Source organism: Oncorhynchus nerka, linkage group LG28 (genome assembly GCF_034236695.1).
Source record: "Oncorhynchus nerka isolate Pitt River linkage group LG28, Oner_Uvic_2.0, whole genome shotgun sequence".
Lineage (NCBI taxonomy): Eukaryota > Metazoa > Chordata > Actinopteri > Salmoniformes > Salmonidae > Oncorhynchus > Oncorhynchus nerka.
In genome coordinates this window covers 67,277,314-67,295,290 of record NC_088423.1, presented here as the reverse complement: position 1 = coordinate 67,295,290, position 17,977 = coordinate 67,277,314, and the positions used below count along the sequence as shown (strand labels likewise).

The following is a 17,977-nucleotide window of genomic DNA, read 5'->3' as shown; positions in this document are numbered from 1 at the left end:
GGGGGCAAAATAAACCACAGTGACATTTAGAGAAAAAAGAAGCCAAGACCGAAACAGCAACGGCTTGCCTGCCAGACAGACAGTCCTCCATCAAAATCCCTCATTTCCTCATCCTCCCTCTCTCTCTATTCTCTCCTCAGCTCCCTTCATCAGTCCACATCTGCCCTTGGCCCCTTCAGTTAAATGAGAGTGGTCTCTCTCTCTCTCTCTCTCTCTCCAGTAGTTAGATTGCTATTGATTTTGAGGCTTCAGCAGCAGTTACTATAAACAGGTCTGGATGACTCCCCGGGGGACTGAGCAGTGAAGTCTTCCTCTAATTCAATAAATGCGGTGGACGCAATTCTATTTTCAAAAACACACAATTTAAGGTTTGTCGAATGTTCCCAAAGAGTAAAGCCACAGAACCCTGAACACCAAATGTTTGATGGAATGGAGCAGCATGACAAAGCACAGCTAGCTAGCAGACATACCAATAAATGGAATATCTATTAGAATTTGGTCTGGCACACGTCTGTAATACAGTGGATCTACAATTTATAAGCACCTTTATGGACGTGGTACAATGAATGGTTTTGAAATAAATACTTCTACAGTTATTGGGAGTTATAGTGTTTATAAATGGTTTTAATAACGCTGCTTTATGGTGCTATAAAACTAGTGTGACATTAATGTCCTTCGTGTTGCCTGTTACCTGGCCCAGGTCTTCAGCTCTGACAGGGTCATGCTCCGCCCCCTCTTCAGCTGCACCACCGCTGTCACCTTCTGTCCCCAGGTGGCGTCCCGAGCACCAATCACAGCCACATCTGAGAGGTCAAGGGTCACCACACATCAGCATAACACCCAGAAATAAGATACATCCTAGTGTAGCTAGTAAAGCTAGTGTAATATTTCAACGAGTAAAATTATGAATGTTGTTTAAACCCAACCAGTCTAATGGTGCCAACCATGGGAACACAAAAGCCTGAGTCTTCAGGCCAAGCGCCGGTGTAAGTCCCTGCAGTGGAAAAGCACCATAAAGGAGCCAATAGAGGGTGTGTTTACCTGTGATATCAGGGTGGGCTAGCAGGTGTCGCTCCACCTCCAGAGCACTGATCTTATAGCCTCCACTCTTTATGATGTCCACTGAGGTGCGGCCCATGATCCAGTACACTCCATTCTTATAGACCGCTGTGTCCCCTGCAGGACACCATACAAGCACAGGGAGACTGGGCTTCAACGTAGGAGAAACACAGCAAAACAAAAACAAAAATTGCCTAACAGTCCTCGTCTATCATAGGTATGCACATCTACCACGCACGGAAAAACACACACTCCATCATTCAACCCCTACTCCCACCGGGTTGTCACATGACTTGGCATATTGTGTGTAACACAGGCTTGTGTGTGGAGGAGGGAGGGAGAGAGGGTGGGTGGCATAGTGAAGCAGGCCTGCTCAGTGTTTCAGAGAGTCACAGTACCACAACACAGGCCTGCTTCATTAGTGTGTCAGAGACTCAGAGGAACCACAGTAAACAGACCACAGTCCACAGACCACAGCAGAACAGCTGAGACGGAGAGCTCCATCAATCAGCAGGTGAATGGCAATATACTGGATGCTACACACATAGGCTGCTGATGCATTCAACCTGCTTTGCCTCTATCTCTTGGGCAAATAGCTGAGAGGAGAGAGAGAGAGAGAGCTCAGCTGGAATTCCCCTTAATTACCTCCCCCATGCCCACCACTGATTAGCAGCACAACGCCAAGACTCAGGTGTGCCGGGCCGTCTCTGTGGCACTGTAAAAACAGCAGCCTATATAATATAGGAAAACACAAACATCCGTGGACCATATCTGGGAACTGGCTGACATCCAGGCCACCTGACACCTCATCACTAGGTAACACTTTCTCTCAGTGGAAACGCCACACCTACCAGCCAGGGCTCAGAGAGAGGCTGAGGAGAGGAACACTGACTGACTGGCATACTGTGACCTCAGACAGAAGAGCCATGATAGACACCTACTGGTGTGACCACGGGGGAGTACTGGAGGGGTGTGTGTGTGTGCCTGTTTGGGAGTGGTGTGTGGAAGGGGGAGTTTATGTGTGTGTGTGAAGTGTGGGGGCTGGTTATTGAGTGTGATACGGGGCTGGTTATTGAGTGTGATAAGGGGCTGGTTATTGGGTGTGATAAGGGGCTGTTATTGAGTGTGATACGGGGCTGGTTATTGGGTGTGATAAGGGGCTGTTATTGAGTGTGATAAGGGGCTGGTTATTGGGTGTGATAAGGGGCTGTTATTGAGTATGATAAGGGGCTGGTTATTGGGTGTGATAAGGGGCTGTTATTGAGTGTGATAAGGGGCTGGTTATTGAGTGTGAGGGCTCAGCTGGGGCTGGGGGTGAGGAGGAGGGGAAGTGGGTCATTGTGGAGGATGAGTGTGGGACTGAGATGTGGCGAGGGGGAGGTGTGGAGAGAAGGCGAGAGTTCTGTTGGATCATTACAGAGTCCCCAGCTGAGGCAGGGAGAGGGAAATGAAGGCTGTGTGAGAGGTGTGGGGGTGTATTAGGGTATGTGAGAGGTGTATTGGGGTGTGTGAGAGGTGTAGGGGTGTATAGGGGTGTGTGAGAGGTGTAGGGTGTATTGGGGTGTGTGAGAGGTGTAGGGCTGTATTGGGGTGTGTGAGAGGTGTAGGGCTGTATTGGGGTGTGTGAGAGGTGTAGGGCTGTATTGGGGTGTGTGAGAGGTGTAGGGCTGTATTGGGGTGTGTGAGAGGTGTAGGGCTGTATTGGGGTGTGTGAGAGGTGTAGGGCTGTATTGGGGTGTGTGAGAGGTGTAGGGCTGTATTGGGGTGTGTGAGAGGTGTAGGGCTGTATTGGGGTGTGTGAGAGGTGTAGGGCTGTATTGGGGTGTGTGAGAGGTGTAGGGGTGTATTGAGGGTTGTGAGAGGTGTGGGTGTGTGAGAGGTATAGGGCTGTATTGGGGGGTGTGAGAGGTGTGGGTGTGTGTTAGGGTGTATTGGGGTGTGTGAGAGGTGTGGGGTGTATTGGGTTGTGTGGGAGATGTGTGGGTGTATTGGGGTGTGTGAGGTGTGTGGGTGTATGAGAGGTGTGGGGGTGTATGTGAGAGGTGTATTGGGGTGTGTGAGAGGTGGGGGTGTATTGGGGTGTGTGAGAGGTGTGGGGGTGTATTGGGGTGTGTGAGAGGTGTAGGGCTGTATTGGGGTGTGTGAGAGGTGTAGGGCTGTATTGGGGTGTGTGAGAGGTGTAGGGCTGTATTGGGGTGTGTGAGAGGTGTAGGGCTGTATTGGGCGTGTGAGAGGTGTAGGGCTGTATTAGGGTGTGTGAGAGGTGTAGGGGTGTATTGAGGGTTGTGAGAGGTGTGGGTGTGTGAGAGGTATAGGGCTGTATTGGGGTGTGTGAGAGGTGTGGGTGTGTGTTAGGGTGTATTGGGGTGTGTGAGAGGTGTGGGGTGTATTGGGCTGTGTGGGAGGTGTGTGGGTGTATTGGGGTGTGTGAGGTGTGTGGGTGTATGAGAGGTGTGGGGGTGTATGTGAGAGGTGTATTGGGGTGTGTGAGAGGTGTGGGGGTGTATTGGGGTGCGTGAGAGGTGTGGGGAGTATTGAGGGTGTATTGGGGTGTGTGAGGTGTGTGGGTGTATTAGGGTGTGTGGGTGTATTAGGGTGTGTGAGAGATGTGTGGGTGTGTGAGAGGTGTGAGGTGTATTTGGGTGTGTGAGAGGTGTGTGGGTGTGTGAGAGGTGTGGGGGTGTATTTGGGTGTGTGAGAGGTGTGGGGTGTGTGAGAGGTATGGGGGTGTGGGAGAGGTATGGGGGTGTATGTGAGAGGTGTGGGGGTGTATTGGGGTGTATGAGAGGTGTGGGGGAGTATTGGGGGTGTATTGGGGTGTGTGAGGTGTGTGAGAGGTGTATTGGGGTGTGTGAGAGGTGTATGTGAGAGGTGTGGGGGTGTATTGGGGTGTATTGGAGTGTGTGGGAGGTGTGGGGGTGTGTGAGAGGTGTGGGGGTGTATTGAGGTGTGTGAGAGGTGTGGGGGTGTGTTGGGGTGTATTGGGGTGTGTGAGAGGTGTAGGGCTGTATTGGGGTGTGTGAGAGGTGTAGGGCTGTATTGGGGTGTGTGAGAGGTGTAGGGCTGTATTGGGGTGTGTGAGAGGTGTAGGGCTGTATTGGGGTGTGTGCGAGGTGTAGGGGTGTATTGAGGGTTGTGAGAGGTGTGGGTGTGTGAGAGGTGTAAGGGCTGTATTGGGGGTGTGAGAGGTGTGGGTGTTTATTAGGGTGTATTGGGGTGTGTGGTGTATTGGGCTGTGTGAGAGGTGTGTGGGTGTATTGGGGTGTGTGAGGTGTGTGGGTGTATTGGGGTGTGTGAGAGGTGTGGGGGTGTATGTGAGAGGTGTATTGGGGTGTGTGAGAGGTGTGGGGGTGTATTGGGGTGCGTGAGAGGTGTGGGGGGAGTATTGAGGGTGTATTGGGGTGTGTGAGGTGTGTGGGTGTATTAGGGTGTGTGAGAGGTGTGGGGTGTATTTGGGTGTGTGAGAGGTGTGTGGGTGTGTGAGAGGTGTGGGGGTGTATTTGGGTGTGTGAGAGGTGTGGGGGTGTGTGAGAGGTATGGGGGTGTGTGAGAGGTATGGGGGTGTATGTGAGAGGTGTGGGGGTGTATGAGAGGTGTGGGGAGTATTGGGGTGTATTGGGGTGTGTGAGGTGTGTGGGTGTATTGGGGTGTGTGAGAGGTGTATGTGAGAGGTGTGGGGGTGTATTGGGGTGTATTGGAGTGTGTGGGAGGTGTGGGGGGTGTGTGAGAGGTGTGGGGGTGTATTGAGGTGTGTGGGTGTGTTGGGGTGTATTGGGGTGTGTGAGAGGTGTAGGGCTGTATTGGGGTGTGTGAGAGGTGTAGGGCTGTATTGGGGTGTGTGAGAGGTGTAGGGCTGTATTGGGTGTGTGTGAGGTGTAGGGGTGTATTGAGGGTTGTGAGAGGTGTGGGTGTGTGAGAGGTGTAGGGCTGTATTGGGGGTGTGAGAGGTGTGGGTGTGTATTAGGGTGTATTGGGGTGTGTGGTGTATTGGGCTGTGTGAGAGGTGTGTGGGTGTATTGGGGTGTGTGAGGTGTGTGGGTGTATTGGGGTGTGTGATAGGTGTGGGGGTGTATGTGAGAGGTGTATTGGGGTGTGTGAGAGGTGTGGGGGTGTATTGGGGTGCGTGAGAGGTGTGGGGAGTATTGAGGGTGTATTGGGGTGTGTGAGGGTGTGTGGGTGTATTAGGGTGTGTGAGAGGTGTGTGGGTGTGTGAGAGGTGTGGGTGTGTATTTGGGTGTGTGAGAGGTATGGGGGTGTGTGAGAGGTATGGGGGTGTATGTGAGAGGTGTGGGGGGTGTATTGGGGTGTATGAGAGGTGTGGGGGAGTATTGGGGGTGTGTGAGGTGTGTGGGTGTATTGGGGTGTGTGAGAGGGTATGTGAGAGGTGTGGGGGTGTATTGGGGTGTATTGGAGTGTGTGGGAGGTGTGGGGGTGTGTGAGAGGTGTGGGGGTGTATTGAGGTGTGTGAGAGGTGTGGGGGTGTATTGGGGTGTATGAGAGGTGTGGGGAGTATTGGGGGTGTATTGGGGTGTGTGGGAGGTGTGGGTGTGTATTGGGGTGTGTGAGAGGTGTATTGGGGTGTGTGGGGGTGTATTGGGGTGTGTGAGTGTATTGGGGTGTGTGGGAGGTGTGGGTGTGTATTGGGGTGTGTGAGAGGTGTGGGGGTGTATGTGAGAGGTGTGGGGGTGTATGTGAGAGGTGTGAGGGTGTATTGGGGTGTGTGAGAGGTGTGGGGGTGTATCTGAGAGGTGTGGGGGTGTATTGGGGTGTGTGAGGTGTGTGGGGGACTATTGGGGTGTATTGTGGTGTGTGAGAGGTGTGGGGGAGTATTGGGGGTGTGTGAGGTGTATTGGGGTGTGTGAGAGGTGTGGGGATGTATGTGAGAGGTGTGGGGTGTATTGGGGTGTGTGAGAGGTGAGGGGTGTATTGGGGTGTGTGAGGTCTATTGGGGTGTGTGAGGTGTGTGGGTGTATTGGGGGAGGGTGTGAGAGGTGTGGGTGTGTATTGGGGTGTATGAGAGGTGTGGGGAGTATTGGGGTGTGTGAGAGGTGTGGGGGTGTATCTGAGAGGTGTGGGGGTGTAATGGGGTGTATGAGAGGTGTGTGGGTGTATTGGGGTGTATGAGAGGTGTGGGGAGTATTGGGGGTGTATTGGGGTGTGTGAGGTGTGTGGGGAGTATTAGGGTGTGTGAGGTGTGTGGGTGTATTGGGGTGTGTGAGAGGTGTGGGGTGTATGAGAGGTGTGGGGAGTATTGGGGTGTATTGGGGTGTGTAAGGTGTGTGGGTGTATTGGGGTGTGTGAGAGGTGTGGGGGTGTATTGGGGTGTATTGGGTGTGTGGGAGGTGTGGGTGTGTGAGAGGTGTGGGGGTGTATTGGGGTGTGTGAGAGGTGTGGGGGTGTATGTGAGAGGTGTGGGGGTGTATTGGGGTGTGTGAGAGGTGTGAGGGTGTATTGGGGTGTGTGGGTGTATTGGGGTGTGTGAGAGGTGTGGGGTGTATCTGAGAGGTGTATTGGGGTGTATGAGAGGTGTGGGGAGTATTGGGGTGTGTGAGAGGTGTGGGGAGTATTGGGGTGTGTGAGAGGTGTGGGGTGTATTGGGGTGTGGGGAGTATTGGGGTGTGTGAGTGTGTGCGGGTGTATTGGGGTGTGTGAGGTGTGCGGGTGTATTGGGGTGTGTGAGAGGTGTGGGGTGTATCAGAGGTGTGGGGGTGTATTGGGGTGTATGAGAGGTGTGGGGGTGTATTGGGGTGTATGAGAGGTGTGGGGTGTATTGGGGTGTATGAGAGGTGTGGGGAGTATTGGGGGTGTGTGAGGTGTGTGGGGAGTATTAGGGTGTGTGAGGTGTGTGTGGGTGTATTGGGGTGTGTGAGAGGTGTGGGGGTGTATGAGAGGTGTGGGGATTATTGGGGTGTATTGGGGTGTGTGAGGTGTGTGGGTGTATTGGGGTGTGCGAAAAGGTGTATGTGAGAGGTGTGGGGGTGTATTGGGGTGTATTGGAGTGTGTGGGAGGTGTGGGGGTGTGTGAGAGGTGTGGGGTTGTATTGGGGTGTGAGAGGTGTGGGGGTGTATTGGGGTGTATGAGAGGTGTGGGGGAGTATTGGTGGTGTATTGGGGTGTGGGTGTATTGGGGTGTGTGAGAGGTGTGGGGGTGTATGTGAGAGGTGTGGGGGTGTGTGGGAGGTGTGGGTGTGTATTGGGGTGTGTGAGAGGTGTGGGGGTGTATTGGGGTGTGTGAGAGGTGTGGGGGTGTATGTGAGAGGTGGGGGTGTATTGGGGTGTGTAAGAGGTGTGGGGAGTATTTGGGGTGTGTGGGGAGTATTGGGGTGTATTGTGTGTGAGGTGTGTGGGTGTATTGGGTGTGTGAGAGGTGTGGGGGTGTATGTGAGAGGTGTGGGGGTGTATTGGGGTGTGTGGGTGTATTGGGGTGTGTGGGAGGTGTGGGTGTGTATTGGGGTGTGTGAGAGGTGTGGGGTGTATTGGGGTGTGTGAGAGGTATGGGGGTGTATGTGAGAGGTGTGGGGGTGTATTGGGGTGTGCGAGAGGTGTGAGGGTGTATTGGGGTGTGTGAGAGGTGTGGGGGTGTATCTGAGAGGTGTGGGGGTGTATTGGGGTGTGAGTGTGTGGGGAGTATTGGGGGTGTATTGGGGTGTGTGAGGTGTGTGGGGGGTATTGGGGGTGTATTGGGGTGTGTGAAGTGTGTGGGTGTATTGGGGTGTGTGAGAGGTGTGGGGGTGTATTGGGGTGTGTGAGAGGTGTGGGGGTGTATTGGGGTGTGTGAGGTGTATTGGGGGTGTGTGAGAGGTGTGGGTGTATGAGAGGTGTGGGGGAGTATTGGGGTGTATTGGGGTGTGTGGGGAGTATTGGGGTGTGTTAGGTGTGCGGGTGTATTGGGGTGTGTGAGAGGTGTGGGGGTGTATCTGAGAGGTGTGGGGTGTAATGGGGTGTATGAGAGGTGTGGGGGTGTATTGGGGTGTATGAGAGGTGTGGGGAGTATTGGGGGTGTATGAGAGGTGTGGGGAGTATTGGGGGTGTATTAGGTTGTGTGAGGTGTGTGGGTGTATTGGGGTGTGTGAGAGGTGTGGGGGTGTATTGGGGTGTGTCAGAGGTGTGGGGGAGTATTGGGGGTGTATTGGGGTGTGTGAGGTGTGTGGGTGTATTAGGGTATGTGGGTGTGTGAGAGGTGTGGGGGTGTATTGGGGTGTGTGAGAGGTGTGGGGGTGTATGTGAGAGGTGTGGGGGTATATTGGGGTGTGTGAGAGGTGTAGGGGTGTATTGGGGTGTAGTGGGGTGTATGTGAGAGGTGTGGGAGTGTATTGGGGTATGTGAGAGGTGTAGCGGTGTATGTGAGAGATGTCGGGGTGTATTGGGGTATGTGAGAGGTGTGGGGGTGTATTGGGGTATGTGAGAGGTGTAGCGGTGTATTGGGGTATGTGAGAGGTGTAGGTGTTTTGGTGGGGGGGGTTAAGCAGGTGCTGGAGAACAGGGCCTGGTCCAGGGCTGGTGGGTGGTGACTGGAAGAGGAGTGCAGTGGAAGGTGCAGCTGTTGACACATCCACAAGGTCACCCAGCCTCTCTCTGTCTCAAGGTCACCCCTCATTCATTAGAGATACAGCATCAGGAGAAGAGAACTACGACATTACCTTCTATTCAGTCTCACTTCTACCAGACCTCTACATTCTATAACTGATGTCAGTGTACATTATCATATGCATAGTACACACTTGCCATCGTATATGGTATCAAGGTAAGGAAATACTAGATAAAGACTTAAGCATAAATCAAAACCAGTTTAGTTACAGTCTCATCTCCTCTCTATCACTCGCGCACTTAATCATCTCAACCTCCCAAAATACATTCATCTATCCTCTCAACTCTTCTCTACATCCCTCTATCCCATCCTGCCTCTTTCAGCACGCTCCTCTTTCAGTACTGCGACTCCTCCATCCCCTCCTCTCCATCTCCCCTTTCTCTCTCTCTCCTCTTGCTCTCTCTCTTCCCTCCCCCCTCCTTCATACAGTGTCTCTTCCTCTCCCATTGCCTGCCCTCCTCTCTCTCTCTCTCTCCCCTCCCCCCTCCTTCATACAGTGTCTCTTCCTCTCCCATTGCCTGCCCTCCTCTCTCTCTCTCTCTCTCCTCCCTGCCTCCACCGAGCACAGCATCAATAGAGGGCCCATCTGTTCCCATACATCACGCACTTCATTTCAGTTTATTAGCCGGGATAAATCATAAATATTTCATTATACATCACGGGCGGCTGTCGCAGGGACGCCGCAATTTATCACCGCTGCCCTCTCTCCCGGCTCCGCGCCGGAGCAATAAGCTTTCCAGTCTATTAAACAAGATTGATACAGTGTGTAAATTTAGATATTGGGAATTTCTTCACAGACCACTGCTCTGCACTGATAGACCGGGGCAACGGGGGAGGAGGGGAGGATTGGGGGAGGAGGTGGGGAGCAGAGGAACTGGATGGGTGTTAACATCAGTAATAGTGTATTTACAGTTTCCCCTTCCTTCCCTTCGGTTTTAAGGGAGAAAACCCCAAAAGCCAGGAATAATTTAGTCACAGGCGTGTAGCCCCGTTCTCATGTAAATAGAAAGTAGAATGAGAACATGTTTTACAGGACTACAGATAAGTGGGATGCCATGGGGTTGGAGGGGAATATATGCAAAGCTTTTCACTCCACCCTTCTTTACGGCTGCATGATGTCTGAGGGGAAAGGGGACTACACAACACAGCAGACAGACACATTACTAACATTCAGTACAGTCAAACACTCTTCAGCTGACTTTGACACACTTGGTGCTCACTTGACGATGGCTGTTGTGACCTTATATCTTTGAGGAACGGGAAAATAAGGAGAGAGAAACAGTGCCTGTTTGGAATGAGGGACCAGTGGGAATAGTGCTTGGAGAAGACACTGATAAAAATGGAGAGGGCGGCTTTTGGACACACTGAAGAATACTTGTGATTTGACATCCCAGTCTCAGTCTCTGTACTGTTGTGGAGGACAAGCGGAGGAGGAGTGGAGATATGAACGATTAAAACGATAAATCGATAAAGAAGTCTACTTGCGCCAGGCTTTCATCTCCTTCGTAGGCATGAAAATAAAACGATGGATGGCACGGAGGAAATAAAAAACGTGGAATAGAATAGAAGATGGTGGCGCAGAGAAAGTCTCCTGGTCTGCAGTGACGTGTCTCCTCTCCTTTCTCCTCTCAGCACCTTGCCAGTGTCTGTCTCCCCTGCCTGCCACCATGATCTCAAGCCAGGCTGGAAGTCAGACAGGGAAAAGGCAGGGAAGTGACAGTCAGCACCGCCCAAAGCCAAAACAAAAAACGCAGAGGCACAAACATACACTAACACTTGTCTTTGGGTGCTCTGGGCACACTCAGTGGTAAGGTTACACTGTGGGAGGTTTTGGTGAGGGGGGGGACTCTAGAAAGGGCAGAGTGAGACAAATGACAAAGGCCACGCTCAGCGTCACACACACTTCCTGTCAACTCCAGGCGCCGCTGCTCTAGGTGTTAAAAGAGAGAGACACATGGAACACGTGGTACATTTTCTGTGCCAGTTGCAAGTTTAAAGACATCAAGTTGGTCCTGTATCAGTCAGTCAGCATTTTCACCTCACACAAGACGCCATCAACTAACTAAGTAACGCAGTGATGAAGATAAGCCAGTAGCCATGTTCTCAGTGAGAACATCCAGCATCACAGCAAGAGGAGAAGGCCTTATCGGAGCTGGATGAATGGGGGGTCTGCTACTCTGTTCACAGCCATCTCTCTTTAAGAACAACAGTCAACACAAAGCAGGGAGACATTAATATTAATGCCAACATTAAAACCCAGGCGGCTAAATGGAACAGCTAATGAGGATGAATAACAGACAACCGCCGACAAAAATCACCAGCTCTGATGTTATTTATCATCCTTAACTTTTGTCACAGCTCCTTTTTTTTGCGTAATTAATATCATACAAGAAAGCGGCTTGGCACTCGGATGAGTGATCTCATTTGTATAGTACAATGCAATTAAAGGGAGAGAATTGCTTTTTATGTTAATGTTCCTGACTACGTTGCTCGCGGTTGATTGTCGTCTTGGCGAGATAGCGAGCAAACTTTTACGATTGATAACCTCTCCCGGGAGATCTGGCGTGTACTTACACTAACTACTTGACTACAGTTTGCATGGAACTGTTCACCATGTTTGACACACAGAGCCGGTGCAGAAGCTCCCTAGAATCTAAAAAGTAGCCATTTATGCCAAGACATAGCAGAGATCAACATGGCAGCACACTGCCTACACTGTAGCGGTAATGCTGGTATGCCAATCAATGTACTGTAGGCATTTTCCTGCCTTATCAGTGAGTCTAAAAATACTTACAGCCTGTTCCTTCCATCCTACCTATACCTCCATCCTCTCCTCTCATCTCATGGCCAACTCTAGCAGAACAGCACAGAGGTCCCTCCATCCCCTTCCATCTGCCATCAGCAACAGCATGTCTACAGTTGACAGCCAGCTCAGAAAATATTCACTATTTATCTATCAGTCTTTCCACTAAAAAGAGAAAATCAATGCCAAGACAAAAGTAGAGTAGGTCAATAAATCTAATGTGGGCTGTCTTTGTTTCTTCTTGGGGCACACAGAATGTTTATAGCATTTCAATGTAGACGTGGTGGTTTACCACATATCCTGCTCCACATGTCAACACCTTGATTGGAACACTTCATTGGAATGGAAGTGTAGCCTTACCATAGGGGAAATGGAACAGGGGGAGGCTGGGTGGTAGAGCCGTGAGGGGAATGTGACATTGGCGGGGCGCCGCGTTGTGACCGGAGGTGAAATGTGACATTGGGGAGGGTGGGAGGGGAGGAAGGGAGAGGGAGGTAAAGAACACTGCTGGGAGCAATGGAGGAATGCTTAAATCACTAGTGATGGCTGCCTGCCTGGAAAATAAGGCTGCTGACTGTCCTGCAGACACTAGTTTCACCTCAGCTGAGAGGTTAAGACTGACAAAACTTTAAAACACGCACTGAGCACACACACACAAATGTAAAAAATATTTGCAGATTGAATGCAAAATCCGGCCACAGTACAAACTACACACAAAATCAACGGCCCACAGACTAGTGATCGGGGGTAAAAGAAAATGACACGAGAGTATTGCAATACTATTTTTGATTATATTATATAAGTATCATAAAACAAATCAAATATACAGTATCTACAGTGCATTTTGATACGTTACAGCCTTATTTAAAAATGGATTAAATCGTTTACAGCCTTATTTAAAAATGGATTAAATTGCATCAATCTACACACAATACCCCATAATGACAAAGCAAAAACTGTTTTTTTTTTAGATATTTAAAATATATATATATTTTTAAACCATTTACATAAGTATTCAGTCACTTCACTCAGTACTTTGATGAAGCACCTTTGGCAGCGATTACAACCGTGGGTCTTCTTGGGTATGACGCTACAAGCTTGGCACACCTGTATTGGGGACTTTCTCCTATTCTTCACTACAGATACTCTGAAGCTCTGTGCAGAGAGGTTCTGCTCTCCTCTCTGCCCTGAGATGAGCTCCACTCCTCTCCTCTCACCCTAGTTAGCATTCTCCCCACTCCCTTCAGTGGCCTGCACACCCACATCCAAGCCTGCCTGTTATTACGAGCACAGCAAGGCTAATGTGCAGTCCCCAAACAGTGCTTACCTGAGAACTGGCAACTTTTAGGACCCCTCCATTATTCATAGGTATGTGCACGCAGCATTTGGAAAATTGCTAATGCTTTCCCTCCCAGTCATCTTTATTTATTGATAGGTATAATTATTTATTGTTTTTCAGCGTATAATCCATTCCCGGGGAAAAAAGAGTCAGCTGTCCTGCTAGAGTGCTGGAGACCAGCTGATCCCCACTTCTCTCAGTCGTTCCCTCTTTCTTCCTCTACCTCTCCCCCTTTCCATTTCTATCTCCGCAGCGCTACGGCTAATAAAATGAATGGTCTTGTTTACGAGGGACAGTCTTAAGGTCTGCACTGGCACAATGGAAAAACCTTATTCGTTAGAGCCTAACCACACAGGCAGGCAGCCTGCACACAAACACCAGAGGCAGAAGAAATCTGACCACAGTCAATATTTTATGGAGGGAGTCGAAGATAACGATCCATCCACAACGCTGGTTATGAATTCATGATGGCGTTAGGCCTTGGCAGCATTCCTCACACCGTCTGGGTGCTTGTGTGTCACCATGGTTGTCCCGAGGTTGAAATGATGTTAAGATCCTGATAGAGGGATGTGGAGGCAGGTTTCAGTTACTATGTCCAGAGACTGGCTCATCATTAGTGCTGTATACTCGGGAGGCCATTGGCATGGTAGAACCCAGTCAAATAGTCAGTAACTCTAAACCAGTGTGAATGATCTGCTCAATAGGTGGCCTGGAGCCCCTGGCCAGTTAAGGAGACTGACACACACTCTGTCCCCCTCCCTGGTAGGTAATCTAGCAGACACAGACAGCTGAAAGGGAGCTACTGAGGAGTATGTTTAAAAGCAGGGCAGATTGGAGAGAGGAGAGGCCGAGCGAGTGAGTTGACACAAAGAGAAGTGAGGAAAATCAATGGGAACAAACGTGGTGTGGAGATGGGCGCAAAGTGAGCGCTCAACAGGGTGACAGCTTATCCATAGAGGTGCCAGTCAGGCTGCAGCAGGGCCACACTTACCCAATTAAAGAGACCGCCAGGCAAACAGAAACCATGTTGAGCTCTTGGCTCTCCCTGTTCTTTTCTCTTCATCTCCCTCGTCCTCTCTCCTTACCCCTCTCTCTCTGAGGGAGACTGTGTGTATGGTAAAGGGTGAGCACACGGGGTAAAATCCAGAGTGGCGCAGCGGTCTAAGGCACTGCATCTCCGTGCTAGAGGCATCACTACAGACTAGAGGTCGACCGATTCTGATTTTTCAACGCCGATACCGATTATTGGAGGACCAAAAAAGCTGATACCGATTAATCGGACGATATTTATTTGTAAGAAGGACAATTACAACAATACTTATTTTAACTTAATATAATACATCAATAAAATCAATTTAGCCTCAAGTAAATAATGAAACGTGGTTTAAATAATGCAAAAACAAAGTGTTGGAGAAGAAAGTAAAAGTGCAATATGTGCTATGTAAGAAAGCGAACGTTTCAGTTCCTTGCTCAGAACATGAGAACATATGAAAGCTGGTGGTTCCTTTCAACATGAGTTTTAGGTTGTAGTTATTATAGGAATTATAGGACTATTTCGCTCTATACCATTTGTATTTCATTAACCTTTGACTATTGGATGTTCTTATAGGCACTTTAGTATCGCCAGTGTAACAGTATAGCTTCCGTCCCTCTCCTCGCTCCTCCCTGGGCTCGAACCAGCAACACAACGACAACAGCCACCCTCGAAGCAGTGTTACCCATGCAGAGCAAGGGGAACAACTACTAGAAGGCTCAGAGCGAGTGACGTTTGAAACGCTATTAGCATGCGCTAACTAGCTAGCCATTTCACTTTGGTTACACCCGCCTCATCTCGGGAGTTGATAGGCTTGAAGTCATATACAGCGCAATGCTTGACGCACAACGAAGAGCTGCTGGCAAAACGCATGAAAGTGCTGTTTGAATGAATGTTTACGCGCCTGCTTCTGCCTACCACCGCTCAGTCAGATACTTAGATACTTGTATGCTCAGTCACATTATATGCAACGTAGGACACGCTAGATAATATCTAGTAATATCATCAACCATGTGAAGTTAACTAGTGATTATGATTGATTGTTTTTTAATAAGATAAGTGTAATGCTAGCTAGCAACTTACCTTGGCTTACTGCATTTGCGTAACAGGCAGTCTCCTTGTGGAGTGCAACGAGAGAGAGGCAGGTCGTTATTGCGTTGGACTAGTTGTAAGGTTGTAAACTGTAAGGTTGCAAGATTGGATCCCCCGAGCTGACAAGGTGAAAATCTGTCGTTCTGCCCCTGAACAAGGCAGTTAACCCACCGTTCCTAGGCCGTCATTGAAAATAAGAATGTGTTCTTAACCTGTTGAAGCTATGGGGGCGCTATTTCATTATTGGATAAAAAAACGTGCCCGTTTTAAGCGCAATATTTTGTCACAAAAAGATGCTTGACTATGCATATAATTCACAGCTTTGGAAAGAAAACACTCTGACGTTTCCAAAACTGCAAATATATTATCTGTGAGTGCCACAGAACTGATGCTACAGGCGAAACCAAGATGAAACTTCAAACAGGAAATGAGCAGAATTTTTGAGGCTCTGTTTTCCATTGTCTCCTTATATGGCTGTGAATGCGCCCTGAACGAGCCTACACGTTCTGCCGTTTGCCCAATGTGTCTGCAGCATTGTGACGTATTTGTAGGCATATCATTGGAAGATTGGCCATAAGAGACTACATTTACCAGGTGTCCGCCCGGTGTCCTTTGTCAAAATTGCTGCGTAAAGAGATATGTGAAAAACACCTTGAGGATTGATTCTAAACAACGTTTACCATGTTTCAGTCGATATTATGGAGTTCATTTGGAAAAAAGTTTGGCGTTTTGATGACTGAATTTTCGTTTTTTTTTGGTAGCCAAACGTGACGCAGAAAACGGAGCGATTTCTCCTAAACAAATAATCTTTCAGGAAAAACTGAACATTTGCTATCTAACTGAGAGTCTCCTCATTGAAAACATCCAAAGTTCTTCAAAGGTAAATTATTTTATTTGAATGCTTTTCTGGTTTTTGTGAAAATGTTGCCTGCTGAAGGCTAACACTAAATGCTACGCTAGCTATCAATACTGTTACACAAATGCTTGTTTTGCTATGGTTGAGAAGCATATTTTGTAAATCTGAGATGACAGTGTTGTTAACAAAAGGCTAAGCTTGAGAGCTAGCATATTGATTTCATTTCATTTGCGATTTTCATGAATAGTTAACGTTGCGTTATGGTAATGAGCTTGAGGCTGTAGTCACGATACCGGATCCGGGATGGCTCGACGCAAGAAGTTAAGAACAAATTATTATTTACAATGACGGCCTACACCGGCCAAACCCAGACGATGCTGGACCAATTGTGCGCCGCCCTATGGGACTCCCAATCACGGCCAGTTGTGATACAGCCTGGATTTGAACCAGGGTGTCTGTAGTAGAGGTCGACCGATTAATCGGAATGGCTGATTAATTAGGGCCGATTTCAAGTTTTCTTAACAATCGGAAATCGGGCGCCGATTTGCAGATTTTTAAATATTTTTTTAACTCCATAATATCGACAGAAACATGGCAAACCGATGTTTAGAATCAATCCTCAAGGTGTTTTTCACATATCTATCGACGATAAATCCTTCGTGGCAGTTGACTTTCTCTTCTGAAGAAATGGAACGCGCATGGATCTACAGATTACGCAATAATTTCGACACAGGACACCGGGCGGGACACCAGGTAAATGTAGTCTCTTATGGTCAATCTTCCAATGATATGCCTACAAACACGTCACAATGCTGCAGACATCTTGGACGAACGGCAGAGCGCATAAGCTCGTTCACAGCATATTCACAGCCTTATAAGGAGACGATAGTAAAACAGAGCGTCAAAAATCCTGCTCATTTCCTGTTTGAAGTTTCATCTTGGTTTCGCCTGTAAGATCAGTTCAGGGGCACCCACAGATAATATCTTTGCAGTTTTGAAAACGTCAGAGTGTTTTCTTTCCAAAGCTGGCAATTATATGCATAGTCGAGCATCTTTTCGTGACAAAATATTGCGCTTAAAACGGGCACGTTTTTTTTTATCCAATAATGACATAGGTTGAAGAGGTTAACCTGTTGCGACGAGCCATCCCGGATCCGGGATCGTGAATACAGCCTCAAGCTCATTGCCATAACGCAACGTTAACTATTCATGAAAATCGCAAATCAAATTAAATCAATATGCTAGCTCTCAAGCTTAGATTTTTGTTAACAACACTGTCATCTCAGATGTTCAAAATATGCTTCTCAACCATTGCAAAACAAGCATTTGTGTAAACACTATTGATAGCTAGCATAGCATTTAGCGTTAGCATTCAGCAGGCAACATTTTCACAAAAACCAGAAAATCATTCAAATAAAATTATTTACCTTTGAAGAACAGATGTTTTCAATGAGGAGACTCTCAGTTAGATAGCAAATGTTCAGTTTTTACAAAAATATTATTTGTTTAGGACAAATCGCTCCGTTTTCTGCGTCACGTTTAGCTACGAAAGAAACCTGTATCCAGGATTGTGTAAATCTATCCGCAAGCTCATTAGCATAACGCAACGTTAACTATTCATGAAAATCGCAAATGAAATGAAATAAATCTATTTGCTCTCAAGCTTAGCCTTTTGTTAACAACACTGTCATCTCAGATTTTCAAAAATATGCTTCTCAACCATTGCAAAACAAGCATTTGTGTAACACTATTGATAGCCTAGCATAGTATTATGCCTGACATGCCTGACATTCAGGAAGCAACATTTTCACAAAAACCAGAAAAACATTCAAATAAAATAATTTACCTTTGAAGAACTTCAGATGTTTTCAATGAGGAGACTCTCAGTTAGATTGCAAATGTTCAGTTTTTACAAAAATATTTGTGTTGACAAATCGCTCCGTTTTCTCCATCACGTTTGGGTAAGAAAAAAAAACTAAAATTAAATCATTAAAACGCGAACTTTTTCCCAAATTAACTCCATAATATCAACAGAAACATGGCAAACCGATGTTTAGAATCAATCCTCAAGGTGTTTTTCACATATCTATCGACGATAAATCCATCGTGGCAGTTGACTTTCTCTTCTGAAGAAATGGAACGCATTAGAGATTACGCAATAATTTCGACACAGGACACCGGGCGGACCCCTGGTAAATGTAGTCTCT

The 17,977-nt window shown here is 48.3% G+C and overlaps 1 protein-coding gene across 3 annotated transcripts in view; it reads right to left on the bottom strand.

Moving 5' to 3' along the window:
- Positions 1-17,977, bottom strand: part of acsf3 (acyl-CoA synthetase family member 3) — a 46,139-nt gene that overhangs the window by 1,747 nt on the left and 26,415 nt on the right. For 2 of the 3 annotated variants that reach the window (XM_029641382.2, XM_029641383.2), the window contains exons 8-9: positions 1,042-1,176; positions 692-803 (exon numbers count right to left, since the gene is read on the bottom strand). The exons of the other annotated variant lie outside the window; for it this stretch is intronic. In XM_029641382.2, coding sequence (XP_029497242.1) covers positions 692-803; positions 1,042-1,176 — 247 coding nt within the window. The remainder of the gene's footprint in view (positions 1-691; positions 804-1,041; positions 1,177-17,977) is intronic. 3 annotated transcript variants of the gene reach the window in all.